Here is an 18,830-nt window from a genome sequence, read left to right on the forward strand (position 1 = left end):
TTTATTATATACCTAAAAACTGCAAGAACTTTTTTTTCCATTATATAATTTGGGCTAGCCAAAAAAAGCCTTTATTTACTATCGATAGTTGTGCCTCGGTGGTACGAAAGTACTACTATTGCACGCAGGCCGCTATCTCGCGATGCGGGACTTAATATCTTACCGCTACTTTACGACAAGTCGTGTTTATATACTCTGCGCTGTGCTCGACATATTGTGGAAATACCCAAGCTCACCTGATGATGGGGTAGGGCCCCGAAAGCGGTAGTGAGAGCAGGTTGATCCACATTATGTCGAAACAGCGTGGAATTAATTTCTATATTAGCAGTTCAAGGCAAGAAACTCTTATATAATTTTATTATATACCTAAAAACTGCAAGAAATTTATTTTCCATTATATAATTTGGGCTAGCCGAAAAAGCCTTTATTTACTATCGATAGTTGTGCCTCGGTGGTACGAAAGTACTACCATTGCACGCAGGCCGCTATCTCGCGATGCGGGACTTAATATCTTACCGCTACTTTACGACAAGTCGTGTTTATATACTCTGTGCTGTGCTCGACATATTGTGGAAATACCCAAGCTCACCTGATGATGGGGTAGGGCCCCGAAACCGGTAGTGAGAGCAGGTTGATCCACATTATGTCGAACACAGCGTGGAATTAATTTCTATATTAGCAGTTCAAGGCAAGAAACTCTTATATAATTTTATTATATACCTAAAAACTGCAAGAAATTTATTTTCCATTATATTATATATAAAAAAGTTATGGAATTTTACGCTACAACTTTTATATTTATTTTTTTTTGTAAACCCCAAAACAAATGAGATAATGGACTTATCGTTGACTCACCCTCTACATAATAAAGGCTTAAACAAAATAAAGAACTGTGATTTTGTCAAATGGAATTTTGAAAGTCGAAAACTGACGTATTATAAATTCTCAAATGTTTCAATTCTGAATTATTACACAGAAAAAAAACATTATATTATTATATCAATAGTTAAAAAAACTATAAATCTTTAAATAAAAAGTTTGAAATAAAAAGTTTGGAGAAAAAACAAAACAAAAAAAAAGTAATGTGTTTCTGTTCATAAATGCAGGTTACTACTCTGAACACAGATTATTATTGTTATGCGAGCAAATGATTAAATGATTATCCTCTATCTTCTATATAAAAGATTTCAGCATAAATCGTAAATTGCCTTGTATCCTCGCGAGCAGCGAGCACGGTACGCCACACCCGGTGTTAGTTGCGTGCCGACTGAAGGTTGATTCTCACTATACCGTCCGTTTCCATTCCATATCCGTTCCGTATTTTTTTATTGTATTCACGCTATACGTAACCTTCCGTTCCGTATCAGTTCCATACTTTATATTGTAGAATTTATATCACTACGAAAGTTTTATTTTAAAAATTTGTATCTTTTGAAAAGATAATAGATTTAATTAAGAGGTGTAAAAACAAATAAATGCCAGCAAAATGTTAACAGACCTGGTACAAATGTAAGAATTTGACACCGCTGTTTTCTATACGCTTCAGTCCGTCCGCCAAAAAAATGTATGGAAGGATATGGAACGGAACGGATAGTGTGCATTGTCCTACTATTGTCCCCTTATAACGGAAGGGAAACGGAAGGGAGCTGATATGGAAGGTATAGTGAGAATCAACCTTAATCCTCGAGGATCGACAAAAATCCTCGAGACATGCCGAGAATATGAATACTTGAGTGATCCCATCACTAGTTTATGTTTGGTTACAACTGTATTTCTTCTTCAGGTGAACTTAGACTAATGAAGGAAGAACTCGCAAACATAGAAAAATTTAGAGGTCCCAAAGAACGTTCCTTAGCGCAATGCAAATCAAACTTGGAAGCCATGCAAACGACAAAAGAAGGTTTGGAGTCCGAACTTCATCAAGAATTACTCTCGTCTTTATCCGTTGCCGATCAGCAACATGTTGATACCCTAAATGATGATATACATAGGCTGCAACGCGAAAATAAGGATGCTTTCAGTACTAGAATGAAATTGGAAGCAGAAAAGAATAAGCTGGATAATTTGTTAACCAACAATTTAATTCGCAGAAGAGATGAGCTTTTACATGCCCTTCAGGTAATCTCTAGACAATACGGAGTGGCGCATCTCATTCTCCTCGGTTGATTTTACGAAAACGGAACGATGTAGAAACAAAATATTTTATGGGTATATGTGGGGAGGCAATGTGCACAATTTAAAATTATTTTGAAATATACAGGGTGTTTCAGAACTAAGATCCAGACCAAAGTAATATTTTTTCTTATGGAACACCCGGTATTTTATTTCATTTTTGGATTCTTGGGCCCAAAAAAAGGCATATATTATAAGGGTTAAATATGTTTAAAATCTTTGGTTTTTGAGATATTTAAAGATATTTAAATATGCATGCTACAATAGAATAGATTGTTAACACCCTGTACATTACTTTTCAGAATTAATTCTTCTGCTGAGTTTAAAGGTGGGGAAATAAACTTTACTGAACAATGTTATTGCTTCCTTAAATTTATACAGTGGTACCAAAAACTGCTGATCTATTTTAAGCATTTATTTTATATAAAAACTTTGTTATTTCAAATGCAACACCCTGTATTTTTTTAATTAAGTCGAAGCAAATTCAAATGCTCTTTCAAACTATATAGGGTTTTCTATACCTATCTAGCCCATTTTGGATTAAAAGCGATTTTTCAATAAAATGGTAATCAAAACGGCTGGTGTCGCCATGGCAATTTTCTAGTGACAGTTAGTAACTATTTTTAAAATCGACATTAGTTTATGGATTATTAGATTATTATGCATTACTATTTAGATTTCTAACAGTTTATTTAAATTTACTCACAATAGTTTAGTAAGTAGGTATTCATTATTTTATGAAGAAAAGTAAAGCAGTATCTGCTGGCGGAACGAATGGATATGTTACTAGTGATTTTATTTTGTGAGGAAAATTGCTTCTTATTCCCAAGGGCTTATGCTCAAAGATATCCAAATAGGAATCTTCCTGATAAGCGTTTCTTTGAAAAACTACTTGTCCTATTTCACAGAGCTAGTACCTAGTGTGGTTTATAAAAAAAACTTATTAGGCAAAAACCTGTTGTTGGTGAAGTGAAGAAAATGAATTTGTTCTAATTGGCTCTTATAGAAAATCCATATACATATTTACAAGCCATCCTAAAATAAATCAAAGACCTACTTCTTCATTTTTCTTGATCGAATAAGAAATACGTATTTAATAAATATTATTTATTCAAAATCTGAGCTAGATAGGTATAGGAAACCTTAATACAGTTTGAAAGATCATATAAATCTGCTTCGATCTAGTTTAAAAAATACAGGGTGTTGTAATAACGAAGTTTTCATGTAAAATAAATATTTAAAATAGACGAACAATTTTTGATACCCCTGTATACATTAAACGAAGCTATCAATTTTTTTAACCCTTATAATAAATGCCTTATTTTCTGTCCAAGGTTCCAAAAATGAAATAAAATACTGTGTGTTCCATAAGAAAAAATATAACTTTGGCGTGGATCTTAGTTCGGACATACCTCGTACATTTAAAAATAATTTTAAATTATGCACATTGCCTTCCCACGTATAGGTACCCACAAAATATTTTGTTTCTACATCTTTCTGTTTTTGTATAATCAACTGAGGCGAATGAGATGCGCCACCCTATATATTATTTTGCTTCTATAATTGTTTCTTAATTTTATAGGAAATATCACTAGAAGATCGCAAGCGACAGCTTACGAATTGTAAATCAGAACTAGAGGAAATCGACAAAAAGATCGAGAAAGTTAATTTGGAATTGAGTTCTATGGAAATCAAGTACAAAGACATGACAAAAAAGGTAAGTTGTCTTCTACTAAGCGATTTAAATAGGTATAAATATACGCGTTCCAAAAATTAGCTAAAACGTGAGCAAGCCGAATTTGAAAGTTGGAGAGCTAAGGAAAAAGAAGCACAAGACAAAATAGATGAAGATGCTAAACATTTAGAAAAATTTGCTTCAAAGCAAAATTTGTTAGAGGCAAAAATCCAGGAGAGTGTAGAGAAGATTAATCAACTGGGTGCTTTGCCTACGCAAGATCTGTATGGACAATTCGTTAAAATGTCGTCCAGAGCTGTAAGTTTGAACACTAATGACGAAAATACGCTGATTTAAATCTGTTTTTTTTTCTAGCTTTTTAAAGAACTGGAAAAGACAAATAATCAATTAAAGAAATTCAGTCACGTCAATAAGAAAGCTCTGGATCAGTTTATGAGTTTCTCGGACCAGAGGGAAAAACTTCAAAAGAGAATGGAAGAATTAGAACGAGGGTAAGCATACAACGTATATTAGAACATTTTGTTGTATTACAACAGAAAAATACTGTAACTAGTAACATATCCGTTCCTTCCGCCAGCAGATACTGCTTCATTTTTCTTGATAAAATAATAAATACTCTTTTACTAACCTTATTGTAGGTAAATGAAATAAAATAACCTGTTATAAATTTACATAAAGTCCATAAACTAATGTCGATTTTGAAAATAGTTACTAAGTGTCACTAGAAAAATTCCATGGCGGCACCAGCCATCTTCATTACAATTTTATTGAAAAAAAATCGCATTTTATATTACATTATATTATATGCATTATAAAATCTGAGCCAGATAGGCATAGGAAACCCTACTATAGTTTGAAAGAGCATTTGAATCTGCTTCGATTTATTTAAAAAGATAGAGGGTGTTGCATTTGAAATAACGAAGTTTTTATGTAAAATACATATTTAAAATGACGAGCAATTTTTGATACCCCTGTAAACATTTAAGCAAGCAATCAAATTTTTTAGTAAAGACCTTTTTATTTTAGCATGCATATTTAAATATCTATAATTATTTATTTTTATATGTACACACACCGGAAAAGTCTAGGGATATTACAATTTTATCCAGCCATCGTCAGTAATTTTATAATTTGCATTTCTGATATAATAAAATTAAAATAAACAAATAGTTTACAGGACGTATTGGAAATAAAAATTTGAAATTTACCGAATTTTTCAAATTTACCTTGATTTTTATTGAACTCAAAAAAATACACACATTTTTTTTTATTCTAAAATATGAATTAAAAAAAAAGATAAAACCATTTTTACTTAATAAAGGGCATGGCCTCCTCTACTCTTCTTTACAGTCCTACATCGTCTCTCCATGCTCCTGATCAGGTTGTCGATCTCTTCTTGAGGTACAGCCTGCCACGCTGCATTCACGGCCCGAACCAGATCCCTACGAGTTTCGAGGCATACCCATTCTCAAATTTCTTCTTTGGATCGCGTCCCATACGTGCTCGATCGGGTTGAGGTCAGGAGATTGTGCCGGCCAGGGTAAGATGTTTAATTGATGAGCATTGATAAACTCACCACTCTGGCTGTATGAGGCCGTGCATTGTCATGCATGAGAATGAAGTTTCTCCCCAAAATCATTGGCATATGGTAACACGACAGGCTCTAGAATTAAATCACGATATGTGATTCCTGTTAGAAACCTTTCAAGAAAAACGAGATCGGTTTTTCGGCTTAACTGGACTCCTCCCCAGACCATAACTGTTCCACCTTGATAAGGGTGCACTTCCTGAACATGATCCAACCGAATAAGATTTCCCGGTTCTCTCCATACCCTAAGCCTTCTCGAATCCGGATGAATTCCAAAGCGTGACTCATCCGTGAAGAGAACATTGGCCCATTGTTCATTCGACCACTGAACATGATCTTGAGCCCACAATACCTCTCGATTTCCTCTCGTTAAGGGTTGAGCTCTCCAGGGGCGTCTGCTTCTTAAGTTGACCTCTCTTATTCTATTGCGAACAGTGTCAGGACTAACGGTTACATTATGTGTTTCCTGGAGAATTAAACTAAGCTCTGGTGCTATAAGAGTCGGTCTCTGTTAAGATGTCTACGCTCCATAATGTCGTTTAATACTAAATATAGTTATTTGAATGAATTCTGGCCAGTTATCATAAAAACATAGCCAGTACAGGTTAAATTCGAACAATTGATGTTAGGTGCTTTTTATACATTTGACAAAAAATGCACAAACACTTCTGCAAATATCCCAAATTTAGAAATAACTAGTGTGACTACTTCGTTTCAATCGAAGTAGAAAGAATCGGCCTACAAATATGTGGTTGTTTATTCAAAACATTTATTTTTAACTTTAATAAAATGATATCCCTAGATTTTTCCGGTGTGTTTAAATAACTATAATATCCAAATCGGTAGGCCAGATTGGGCCTACCGATTGGGCTACACCTCTGTAACTTTTTTATTATTTTTGAAATTTTCAGAAACAACAATAGAAACAGAGTCCAACAAAGAATAATATCGTTACTCTGTTCATACTCTTACTTTTAATTATTTTGATGTCTGCCAAAGATTTATGTAAGAAATTTTTTTAAATTGTATTGTATGATCAGATCAGTATTAACAGGAAAAGGGTAGAATTATTTTTATTAAGAATATATTTCTTGGGTGCCTAGGCAATATTTTATCATATTTATAGTAATTTAAATAAGTTCTGTAAATTCAGTAATTAAATCATGAATTAAAAAATTTTAATACTTTTAAGATTTTCATAATCAAGAAGTTAAGGACATAATATATACTTCTATATTTTTTTATAAAAAAATGTGTTTATACTCATAGTCAAATAGTCATACAATTCATATCTATTTATAAATCTTATTTTTCGGCAACCAATAGAAATCCTCAGCTTCGGTAAAATCTTTTGGCCATAGCCGATGCCGAAGCTTCGATCGGATACTACCTGTAATTTAAGTGTGTTAAGAATTTATTACGCTGTACTACTCGGTTTGCTGTCAGGGATCGGGTAAAGCGGGTGTGCGGCCGAAGGAAATATACAGGGTGATTCCTGTAAGTCGTGCTTGCGGGGAATGATAGGGGACGTCGAAATATTAATTTTGATATAGCACACTATGGGTCGGAAATGCCTCTTACGGAAGATACAGGGTGTTAAAGTTTTTGAAAAATTAATGATATTCTTTAATAGTTTTTAACAATTGAAGGTATCGTTATAAAATTTTATTATAGAAGTCTACCTAACAGAGACACATTAAATGTAAGAAGAAGAGGTTGAAGTTTTACCAGTGGCGTAGATGTGATACGCATCGGGTAATTTTTTCAAAGAAAAATTGTGCGCCACTGATACAAAATAAAATTTTTGGAGTTTTTTTATTTACTCGCTTTATTTCCAAGAAAAAATGTCTCTTGCAACTTTGTCCTATCTAACACCGTTTTGTCACAGTTTAAAAATAAGTAATTTTTTTAATGAGAATCTTAAATACAGCGAATTATTATAACTAGAGCGCAGAAACACATGTGCATTGTTAGGTCCCTTCATCACTTATATTTTATATTCACTCAAATTTTTTAGAAATTTTGCTTTGTTCAACTTTTTTTTAAATATCTCCCAAACCCTTCAATACTAAGAAACCATTTATGCACCGACGGATAGACGATAGATGTAGCATTCTCATGGCCTCTTTTTCGTTTGTTAGATTTAAATAGGAAGCCGTTGGGAACGATTTAAAGTTGAAATTTTAATCAATTTAAATAGGTCCAGGTTAGAGTTACACACCTTGGGTAACTTTATTACTTTTAAAATTATATATATTATTATAAATTTAAACTAGAAATGTTTTTATTGTTAATAATAAAATTCTTAGTTTTAAGGTAGTTATAATAATTCTCATATTTAACCCAGTGAGAAGAAGTTTTGTCACATTTAGAGAACCTTAGGGAACAGTTATGTATCTGCGTTTTATTGATTTAGGCAAAGGAGGGCCTGATAATGTAACAACGACGTCATCTAGAACACATTTCTCTTAACGGAATAAAATGCTCACTGGGGAGGTTCTCGTTAAAAAAATTATTTATTTATAAATTGTGACAAAATGGTGTTAGATATGAGAAAGTTGCAAGAGACATTTTTTCTTGGAAATAAACCGAGTAATTATTAAAAATTACTCGATGCGTATCACATCTACGCCACTGGTTGAAACTAAACCTCTTCTTTTACATTTAAAGTGTCTTTTTTAGGTAGACTCCTATAATAAAATTTTATAAAGATAGCTTCAACTGTCAAAAAAACTATTAAAGAATATCTTTAATTTTTCAAAAACTTTAACACCCTGTATCTTGCGTAAGAGGTGTTGCCCATCATTCACCAAAAGCATGACCCACTTACAAGAATCACCCTGTATATTATATTTCAGAAATCTGCCTAAGGGCTTAGTTTGATCCGGTCGTGTTAAGCCACATCCAAAATTCCAAACACACGTGCTTTGATTAAGGTTTGCAGAGCTTCAGCATTTGCCATAAAATAGCGAGCAATTTGTTACAAAACCATATAAATTATATATCACTGTAATCACAAAACTTCAATCTATTTCCGCATTGTGACGCAATTTTAAATTGTCTTTATTTTCGAGAAAATTTAGTCCAGACATAAGGAATATTTTGTTGCTGTTTGACCATCAAAATCTCAAAGATAAAGAAGTTGTCTAAAAATGTGCTACAATACGGATATAGTATATTCCTTTATCTTTAGTTTCCTTCTTCATTGTGTAAAAATACCTAGCCAGTTTTACATAAAACGTTAAATGCCGAACGCTTATTTTGCTACTTTTTCGGACTAGTGAAATAGACTCTTAAGAAAGCACATAACTTATCGGTCTTACGATATCTAGGAAGCAATCTCAATATGGCGTATTGGGTTATACAGTCAAAATAAATCTTTGTGGTTGAATCAAAATGTGGCGCAATAGGTTCAAATGAAAATATATCAAAAGTAAATAGATAATAGATTTTTTTATCGTTTTTAGGGGTAGTCGTATCCAAGATCTTATAGAAGTTTTAGAAACAAGAAAGGTTGAAGCCATTCAGTTTACCTTTAAACAAGTATCGAAGTACTTTACTGAAGTGTTTAAAAAGTTAGTGCCTGCTGGCAAAGCCAAATTGGTACTAAGAACAGCGGATAGCGATGAAGGACGAGATATAACGCCTGAAGATACAAATGCGGATATTTTTCAAGGTATGTGTTTTTACATCATGCACTTTATCCTTTTGAAAATAGACATGTTTTGATATAAAAAACCCCTACAGGGTGTTCCAATATTCCGTGAACATAAAACTACTTCGTATTTTTGGAGTGTGGAGGTGTCGGTTAGAGGACATCAAATTTTAAATAAACACATTTTTTAAAGTATTTTAAGAATCGTTATTCTGATTTAAATAAGACTTGGGGTGCCTATGTTTTGCTGTGCACTTTAACATTGACTTTCACAAAAAAAATATAAGATTTTTTTTTGTTTGTGCAATTATATATCTATTTTTTTTTCGTTGAACTTTCTAAATACTCGTAAAAATGACTAGAAAGTGTGTTTGGTGTGTCGAAGTTCTAATATAAAAGTCCCCGAATTATCTTTTGATAGGCAAGTAAAGTATTCAGTTGTTCTTTTATTTATATTAAACCACATGCATAGTTTCTGGTTAGATTTCCTAAGAATATTGATATTCGTACGGAGTGGCTAAATGTATTTTTTGTAGAATTTAATTTTTGTGACAGTAAACATTCAATTTATTGTTCAAATATGTGCATTTTACAAATTACATTTTTAAAAGTAATGTTCAAATTTGGCGCGTGAACGATAGGTCCTCGACAAGGATAGGTAGAGTAGAAACACCGCATTTGCAACAAAAAAAGAAGATAAATGGAAGTTGTTGATATGTTTGCGACAGTTTCCATAGTGATTTACTTTTCCAAGTATATAAGATCTCGGATCACAAATGATATTTGACAAAAAGCGTCAAAAATTTTAAATTTATTAACGTTTGGACAAAGAGTAGATAAGACAAGAGACGACAATTCGCGCGGTACCTTTCATGTTTGAGTGGTGGGGAGAGTGACCTCTTCTCGCTTGTCCCTTTAAATTTTCGTAATTTTTTCGCGGGAAATTTGAAATAGACTATTATTAAAACTTGCCTGTATAGCTTATTAATAGTTACTGTATGGGTAAAGAAATAAATAGAAACGAAAAAAATGAGTTTTCTAAATATTATATAAAATAAATTATAATTAGAAACATGTTTGTCGGGGAATAAAGATAATAAAAGTAATATTTTGTATATCGTTGGTAAACAAGATAAAGTGACCAAGTCGATTTGTAAGAAATGTTTTATTTTACGTGTATTTTTTTTACATATGGACTTGAACAAGTGTAAAATCACAATGTGGAGTTTATGTACAAAAAAATAGAGTTGCTCAATTTTTTTTGTAAAAATATATTACAAGCTTCTAACCATGTCTTCGATCTATGGATTACATTTAGTTTAATAACATAATTATATAGTATATTTCTATAAAAATACTTTTCAGGGTCCTTTGGAAAAGAGTGAAATATGTTTGTCGAAGAATAAGACCTATTTTTGCAGTCTTTATAAGCACACACATTGCCACCATCTCGTCTTTTCCTGCTACTCGTGTCCTGTTCAGTATTCATATTTAACAATATTTACAAATTAGTACGCAACAAAAACAATACTAAAATTAGACCTTAAAAACTCTCAAAACGATAATATATCGAAAAACTCTGAAAACACACTTTAAAAAGGCAAAAATGCAAGAAAACAACTAATCAGATTTGTTTATGTTTAAGCCTGATTAGCAATTAGCACAGCTGATTAGCGTCCTAAAATCGTAGGTTAGATTTATGGAGTGTAGAGGTAAGGAGAAATAACTCCGTGCATTAAAAAATGGTCAAAAAAGGGAAGAATTAGGATGGCGCTGCTTGTAGCAAGATTCTAAAATTTAAGACATGCGCCGAACATTTTAGACCAGATGATTCAAGACATAAATATTTGACGTGAAGCAAACGCGAAGCCGCGGGTTTAAAAAAAATACAATTTTATTTTCATGTTGCATGAAATAAATTACAGATTTTTATTCAGCAGCAATAGACTAGGCCCTTTTTTTTATTGTTTCTGATAAGTTATTTCGCAAATGTCATTCAAGACGACGAAAAAATATTCTTATCGTTTTAGCTTAAAATTAATGGTAATTATAATTAAGACAAATTTTATTTAAAGTAATAATTGGTGATGGGTTTAAAATAAATATAATGCAGCTTTAAAATAACTTCATACCTACATTGATTTAGTATAAAAGTAAGTCAATATGTGGTTTTATTATCGATTATTCAGATATCAGAGCCTCTTTTTATTGTTTCTCATAAGTTATTTCGTAAATCTCATTCAAGATGAAAAAGCTTTAGTTTAAAATTAATGTTAATTATAATTAGTAAAACTTTATTAAAAGTTTAATTGATGATATGGGATTTAAATAAATATAATGCAGGTCAAAAATAACGTAAAACATTTTATTTAGTATAAAATTAAGCCAATATAATATAATTTTATACTGTACAAGTGTTTATTTACGTTTTGCCATCGTAGTTGCCATTCATTCAGAATAGTGGATTTTAAATGTTCGATAGTCGGATGGCTTAACTACCTTAATATCAACTACTTCTAGACAAGAATCGTGTGCAGTATTATCTTCTTTTTCACTCCCAGCTATTCCAACATGGCTTGGGACGTGAAATAATAATATAATTTTATAGCCCTTCCAGATGCTCATGTCTTCCTTGTAGTTCACCCAATAGAATCGTTCTCGCAGCTTCCTCCCAAGTTGTATTCATATAGTAGTAGCTATTCATTCAGAATAGTGGATTTTAAATATATTTGGTAGTCGGATGGTTTAACTATCGTAACTATAACTACTTTTAATAATTCTCTTTCTCAATTCTTTGCACTATAATTTGCATCCCACGTATTGTAATATTTTCCTTTGAATTTCGTTTCCTATTGTTCCATGGCTTGAGACGTAATATTATAGCCCTTCCAGATCCTCATGTATATGTCCCTTTTCCTTGTAGTCCACCCAATAGAACCTTTCTCTTAGCTTCCTCTCAAGTTGGTAGTTGCCATTCATTAAGAATAGTGGATTTTAAACATGTTTTGTACTCGGATGGTTTAACTACTGTAACATCATAAATAAATTGTATACCAACACATAATGGCCAAACTTCAACAGACTTTAATATTCATAAACCTCATCAGAAGAAAATATTTTTTGATCCAAAGTTTCTTTTTTCCTTATTAGAATAAATTACCTGCAATTTGTTAATTCATTACAACATTGAATAAAAGATGCAAAGTGTTTATACATACTATAATAGATAAATCTTCATTTTAAATTATGTGATAGATCTGCTTGCTTGTAGGATCTAGACTCATAAACTCAATAATTTCTTTTATTGATATAACCAATAAAGTGGTAATGCTGAAATTTTGTTTTTGATTTGAGCAGTAGGGTCCATTATGTCCATTATTTGATGCTGTTATTGCTCTACAAAATGTTGATCTTTATCAAGGGATGTTTATGTGTATAATATTATTATTTATGTGTATAATAATACTGTATGATCGAAAAAACACGGCGTCCAGTTGGCTTGGAAATGAACATCTCGATGACATTCTCCATATCATTTTACATATAAAATGACAGCAATCTTCATTTCATAGGCATCGCTGACACCATTTTTTATTCGATCAAATTGTACTTACGTGTATAATATTCATTTAATGGGTCCTGTTGTAGTTGCTGGTGTTCATATTTTGGTTTTTTATTGTGTTGTTGCTCTACAAAATGTTAATATTTATGTGTATAACATTACTCTTTCTGTGTATAATAATACCGTATGATCGAATAAAAACGGCGTCAGCGATGGCTATGAAATGAAGATCGCTGTCATTTTATATGTAAATTTATATAGGAAATGCCATCAATAGTCATTTCTAAGCCAACTGGACGCCGTTTTTATTCGATCATACGGTACTTATGTGTATAATATTCATTTAATGGTGCCCTTCTTGCTTGTTGCTGTTGTTGCAATTCAGAATTTAAATTAACCTGAGGCAGTAGGTAGAGCTTCATCCTCCAATATTTTCCTACGTAAATACTGAAGTGGACAGTATTTCTGATGACAATTTTATCACAAACTTTAACATCTTATTCTTTAAAATGAAACTGCCATACCTTATCTGTAGATTTCAAAGCAATATCTAAATGCTTTTGACCATCACTGTAATCTAATTCTTGTCTGAAAATCAATACCTAATATTATCCTGATGATTTTGATTTTTGATAGATTATTAAAATACAGCACTTACAGTTAACTATATTTCTTGAAAGTACCTACAATTTTATGTATTTCCTACTTTTACTTGTTTAAAAAAATGCCAACAATTTGTGCATGTCTGTCAAACTTTAAAATCATTAAAAATAAATTTTATTTAGGTTGTAACTTTATAAAAAGGATTGTAAAAATATACTTTGTAACATGTATGTCAATAATCTTACGAAAAATGTTTGGTAACCAAATGTTTACTACACTTTTGATTGACTCTAATTTTTACATATAATACAAATAATACAATACTGAATTATATTATGTATTTTACATACCGTAAGTAGGCTTTGCCTTTGCTCTTTATTTTTCCATCAGCTATTCAATCAACTTCGCACCACACACACTTTAACCATTGTTAAATAATAAATAAAGCACAAAATATTGATAAACAATAATTATTTTATATTCAAAAACTCTGTCTGAAATATAAAAACAAAATTTTTTTGGTTAATGTTGTTTGGTTATATTTATTTTTATTCTCTTATCTATGGTTACTTTTCATTTTTTAGAATCATGCGTTTTTAGCGCCACTGTGGTTATTTGGCGAACCTTTATTCTTCCCATTTTGTGACCACTTTTTCAATAAAAGTCCCGTAAGAGTTATTTCTCCTTACCTCTACACTCCATAGTTAGATTAGATAAAATACGCCGTTGTCAGATTTTGAGATTTTATCTGTTTATCTTTGAAATCGATCAACTTAGTCATTCTGTTTCTTTGATATTATCAGTACATTGCGACAAAAGAACTTAAACCAACCTAAACTAAAAATTTACATTTCCGTATTAACATACGTTACTTATATCCACCTTATATTCTTCTTATATTATTAATTTATTTTCAGAAAATCTTGTTTATTTTTCAAAGAAATATACTTGGCAACAGACAAAATGCGACTTGATAGGACCTTTAAATTTTAATATATCTGCGTCTCTCTCGCGAAATTCGACTTGTTGTTCACTGTCGTCTTTTGTCTTATCTACTCTTTGGTTTGGATTTATTTTTGATTGATGCCCTCTAACGGATAAACAGGGCATTTTTGTATAGAGGAAAATTGTATGCAATTACCTTATTATATTTTGATTCAAAAAATACGTAGTTCTATGTCCACGGAATATTGAAATTTTCTGTATATTTTGTGGGTCTGCGTTGGAAAAAAATTCTTCAAGAACTATGCGGTGTGGCGATTTTTTAAGAAGCAAAAATTATAGTAAATATAGACCTATTTTACAAGAAAAAAATCAGTCCTCGGTAGAGTTGGGATACATTTCTATGTAGGGGGGGGGGGTAGATTTTGTTAGATATTAGATAATAAAAGGTACAACTTGGAACAATGTGATTTTTATTTAACCGAAATAATTAATTTTGTTCTATTACGTTTTGTACGTGATACTCTTTCAGACTAATTCAAAAATTCCACTATAATAATAAAAAATATAATATTAAAAACAACTGCTTGGTATGCATTCTTGTCGAATTCCCCAAACCGATAGCTGATAAGATATGAATCAAATAAACTTGTTTAGTTTTAGACACCGCACAAAAACTGTTTATTTAAACTTAAATTATTAATGTTGAATATAAGATTCCAACACACAGATTTCACATTTTCCGTACTTTTTCTTGTATAAGCCCTTATACATAGGCACCCCAAATCTCATTCATATCTGTATATTGGTTCTTAAAATCTTAAAAAATGTGTTTATTTTTTTAAGTTTTATGCCTTCTAAAAAACTAAGCTCTTGTGCACAATTTACCTCTACCGGGTGCGTCTGAAAAGTTGCTCACCCCTATAACTTTTTTATTTTTTTAAATAAAAAACGAGATTTAGTGTGTTAGTATATGACTTAAATTAGGATTGATTGGCGTATTCAATTGTTTTCAGTCACTTCCTGTTTCACCGGGAATTACTACAACTTTTGATTTTCAAATGGCAACCTCTGTATTTTTTTACTCTATTAGATAGAAAATAACCCTCTGAATAGAATAACGTATCGCATGTCAACTTTTGACATTTTCGCATATGGGTTATTTGACATAGTAATTTATTTGGACATTTTTTAACCAGCCAGAACAAGACACGAAAAACATTAGACAATCAAATCTATTATTTCAAGGCTCCTTGATTTGAAAATTAGTGTTTTCAACACAGCCACGATACTCTAGATTGAAATTTAAAATACTATTTTTGTAAGCGAGAATGTCAATAGTTGACATATGATATGTCATTCTATTCAGTGTCATTTTCTATCGAATAAAGTAAAAAAAATACCGACGGTGCCATTTAAAAATCAAAAGATGTAGTCATTTCCGATGAAACAGGAAGTGACCAAAAACAATTGAATACGTCAATCAATCCTAATTTATGTCATATAGTAACAAAATCTCGTTTTTTTATCTGAAAAAAAAATTAAAAAGTATGGGTGAGCCACTTTTGAGACGCACCCGGTATGGGGTAAATTGGGTCCAATGAACTTACTTTGTTTCCAAAAATACGTGGTAGTTTTTTGTTCACGGAATATTGGGACACCGTGTATATTGTTTTTTCAATAAATTCTCTATAGAGTATTGATTTTTTACACAAAACAGGTATATAATACTTTTCAAATGACATTAACACTATTTCTTTTCGTATTCTGGAGATTCATCTGTAAAACCATGTAGTAATATCTTTCATAAAGATTATTATAACATTTTCGAAATATCATATAAACTGTCAAAATTTCCATACTTCTATTTATATAGGTATTGGAGTGCGTATATCATTTACCGACGCCGATGTGGAAATGAAAGAGATGAATCAGCTCTCTGGCGGTCAGAAGTCTCTAGTCGCCTTGGCTCTCATTTTCGCCATTCAAAAATGCGATCCCGCTCCCTTCTATTTATTTGACGAAATCGATCAGGCCTTAGACGCTCAGCACCGTAAGGCGGTGGCCAACATGATCCACGAGCTGTCCGGTGACGCGCAGTTCATCACCACCACGTTCAGGCCCGAACTATTAGACCACGCGCACAAATTCTACGGCGTCAAGTTCAGAAATAAGGTCAGTCACGTCGAGTGCGTCACTCGAGACATAGCTCGGGATTTCGTGGAAGACGATCAGACCCACGGTTAGAATGTTGTTTTCTTTTTGTAGTCTGTCCAACAAGAGGATACGTTATAGTGACAGTTTTAGTCATTTTTTGGATGTCGTCTGTCGGAATCTTCCACGACTCGTTGGACAGACTATGCTATACATTATAACTACAATTGTACATATTTTTTGTTTTAGTTCATTGTTTTATTTATTATAACCCGTTTTACAATTGGCAGTTTTACTTGCCTGCAAGAAAAATTGCAGCTTTTCCTATAAAGGTCTGTGCACGTTATCATACACGTATCGTTTCCAGCACGTAGCGTTTACGGTTCTATTAGACAGTCCGGTAGTGACACTAGTCACTACCGGACTGTGTGTTCAAATTACCAATTTCATATATTATGAAGCGTTTCAGTTTGCTTCAGTATTATTTATTAATTTAGCTTATGGCTTTAGTACACATAAAAGTATACTACTATTATCACAGCTGTAGATATTAAATAAAAATAAGAACAAAAATGGTAAATGTCAAACACAAATATAAAAAAGGATAATTTAAAAAATTGTAAAAAACAAACTTGTCACAAACAAACATCTAGTCTCTTTACATAATCAATTGCACCTGGTGTTGCCTTCAGGAAATCTCCAAAATCTCCCTCATACGCCGTAAAGACGCATTCTTCTCTAATATGTCGAACAGTCTATCGTAGAGCTACACAATTACATACCGGAATGGGGGCCTTTCCCCATTTACAGAGACGATCTATGCATCTGCCGTGTTCGGTTCTTCAGCCTGTTTAAAGTTACCTATATCTTGCGAGGCTGCTCAAAACCAGGAGGTACTGTTGAAATACATGTGAAACCCTGACTTTGTGGTGGAGCGTTTTCCATCCACTCGTTCATCCATGGATCATGTAAGTATTTTTTTTTGCTTCAGTAAGATCGTAAAAAACATACTGGATATAAAAGAAACAAGACAAAATTAAATAACAAGATTTGCAATATATCCAGTGTTAAAAGAAGTAATACAATTTTCCACACGATCCTCACCTACCGGCATACGACTGAATATTGTTTACGAGTATACTGATCGGAAACGTTACTTGTATGCGATACGTGCCGGATAGAGTGAATTACTTCCTATTAAAACCACTAAATATTATTTTTCGGAATCAAAACATTACGTTACGGAAACGATACGTGTAGGATCATGTGCAGAGACCTTAATGCATGCGCATTCTGGCAGTTTTGGTAAGATCTTGCACTTGCAGATGATAGATCTGGACCTATAATTTTTCAACTTGCGTGCAACTTTTGCTTATTTTTCTAAAAACCGTTCGGTAATCAAAGTTTCTTACACTTTTTCGTGTCTTATATTATTTAGAATCATAACAAATATTAGATATTTCTGATATAAGTAGGTTTGTGTTCGGAAATTGGTGATGTTTCAGAATTTTTCAAGATGCATCTCAATTTATTTAATAAAGCCATTGTAATGGGTGAGAAATCTAATGCAAATAGAAAAGAATTTGAACTTTCAAGCAAAAATAAGCGGTTTTCAGCTAAATGTTCCATAGAATTCCATTCCATATGTTACACCCGTGTCAAATAAAATTAATGTTAATTATAATGATTCTAATCCTTTGGTTCCTGTCAAGACAATAGCTCCAAATAAAAGATTACACCTTTTACCAAAGTGGAAAATAGAAAAGGAGGCTGGTAAAAGAGTAGAAAAAGCTAAAGCAAAGCCTAATTTGAAGAGTTATCTATATCTCCTAAAGCATATCCGCAGATGTCTCAAGAGCTCTAATAAATGAATAAAGGACTCTATTGTCGCTCTATCGAAAAATGAACATCATCAGTTTGCACCTCCTAATCATAAATTTAAACCTCCAGCTGAAATAAAGCCACTTGATCAATTTGTTATAAATGGGAAACATATGTAGAGTGTCCTGAGGTATCTAAAAAATATCGATCTTCCATAGAGGTCACTATTGGCCAATCAAAATTATTAATTCCAAAGAAGTTTTAATAACGAAAGTTTTAACAAAACATAGGTTTAATTGATCAGTGTTGATCACCAATTGTTGATGAAAAATCAATTACCTGTTCAGATTTACATGATTTTTGGGATATGAGGGTGTCCCAGGCTAAGCGTGCATTAGTTTCACAACGAGATCTATCGATTAAAAATATTCTCAATATGGCGGCACTTCGGGAAATACCGGAAGTTGACAGCAACTTTCTTATTTTAAATGGGTCCCTCAATTTTTTATTATATACTTAAAATTTTATGAACTCGGATATCAAATTTACGAACGGTATAGAGTACCTAACATTAACCGTTTTTGAGAAAAAAAGTATTTAAAATTGGAGAAAAAAAACTGCCTCTCAAATAAATTTG

General features: G+C 32.2%; 1 protein-coding gene and 1 long non-coding RNA gene across 3 annotated transcripts in view; one reads left to right on the plus strand and one right to left on the minus strand.

Annotated features, from left to right (window-relative positions):
* The window catches only part of LOC115885111 (structural maintenance of chromosomes protein 3-like), an 81,341-nt gene extending 62,685 nt beyond the window's left edge, over nt 1-18,656 (plus strand). The window contains exons 13-18 of the mRNA XM_030903899.1: nt 1,784-2,118; nt 3,755-3,889; nt 3,950-4,165; nt 4,223-4,359; nt 8,924-9,132; nt 16,095-18,656. Coding sequence (XP_030759759.1) covers nt 1,784-2,118; nt 3,755-3,889; nt 3,950-4,165; nt 4,223-4,359; nt 8,924-9,132; nt 16,095-16,465 — 1,403 coding nt within the window. The 3' untranslated portion in view covers nt 16,466-18,656. The remainder of the gene's footprint in view (nt 1-1,783; nt 2,119-3,754; nt 3,890-3,949; nt 4,166-4,222; nt 4,360-8,923; nt 9,133-16,094) is intronic.
* LOC115885112 lies at nt 12,247-13,526 on the minus strand. 2 transcript variants are annotated; one of them, XR_004050683.1, is made up of 4 exons: nt 13,198-13,393; nt 12,726-12,800; nt 12,330-12,507; nt 12,247-12,271 (listed from the first exon to the last, which is right to left on the minus strand). It is a non-coding gene; the product is annotated as an uncharacterized LOC115885112 (long non-coding RNA). The 2 variants fall into 2 exon arrangements; XR_004050682.1 differs by lacking the exon at nt 12,247-12,271 and having other exon boundaries at nt 12,283-12,507; nt 13,198-13,526.
* Nucleotides 18,657-18,830: the final 174 nt, after the last annotated feature.

The sequence above is a fragment of the Sitophilus oryzae genome, unplaced genomic scaffold (assembly GCF_002938485.1).
Source record: "Sitophilus oryzae breed Bouriz unplaced genomic scaffold, Soryzae_2.0 scaffold_374_pilon_pilon, whole genome shotgun sequence".
Lineage (NCBI taxonomy): Eukaryota > Metazoa > Arthropoda > Insecta > Coleoptera > Curculionidae > Sitophilus > Sitophilus oryzae.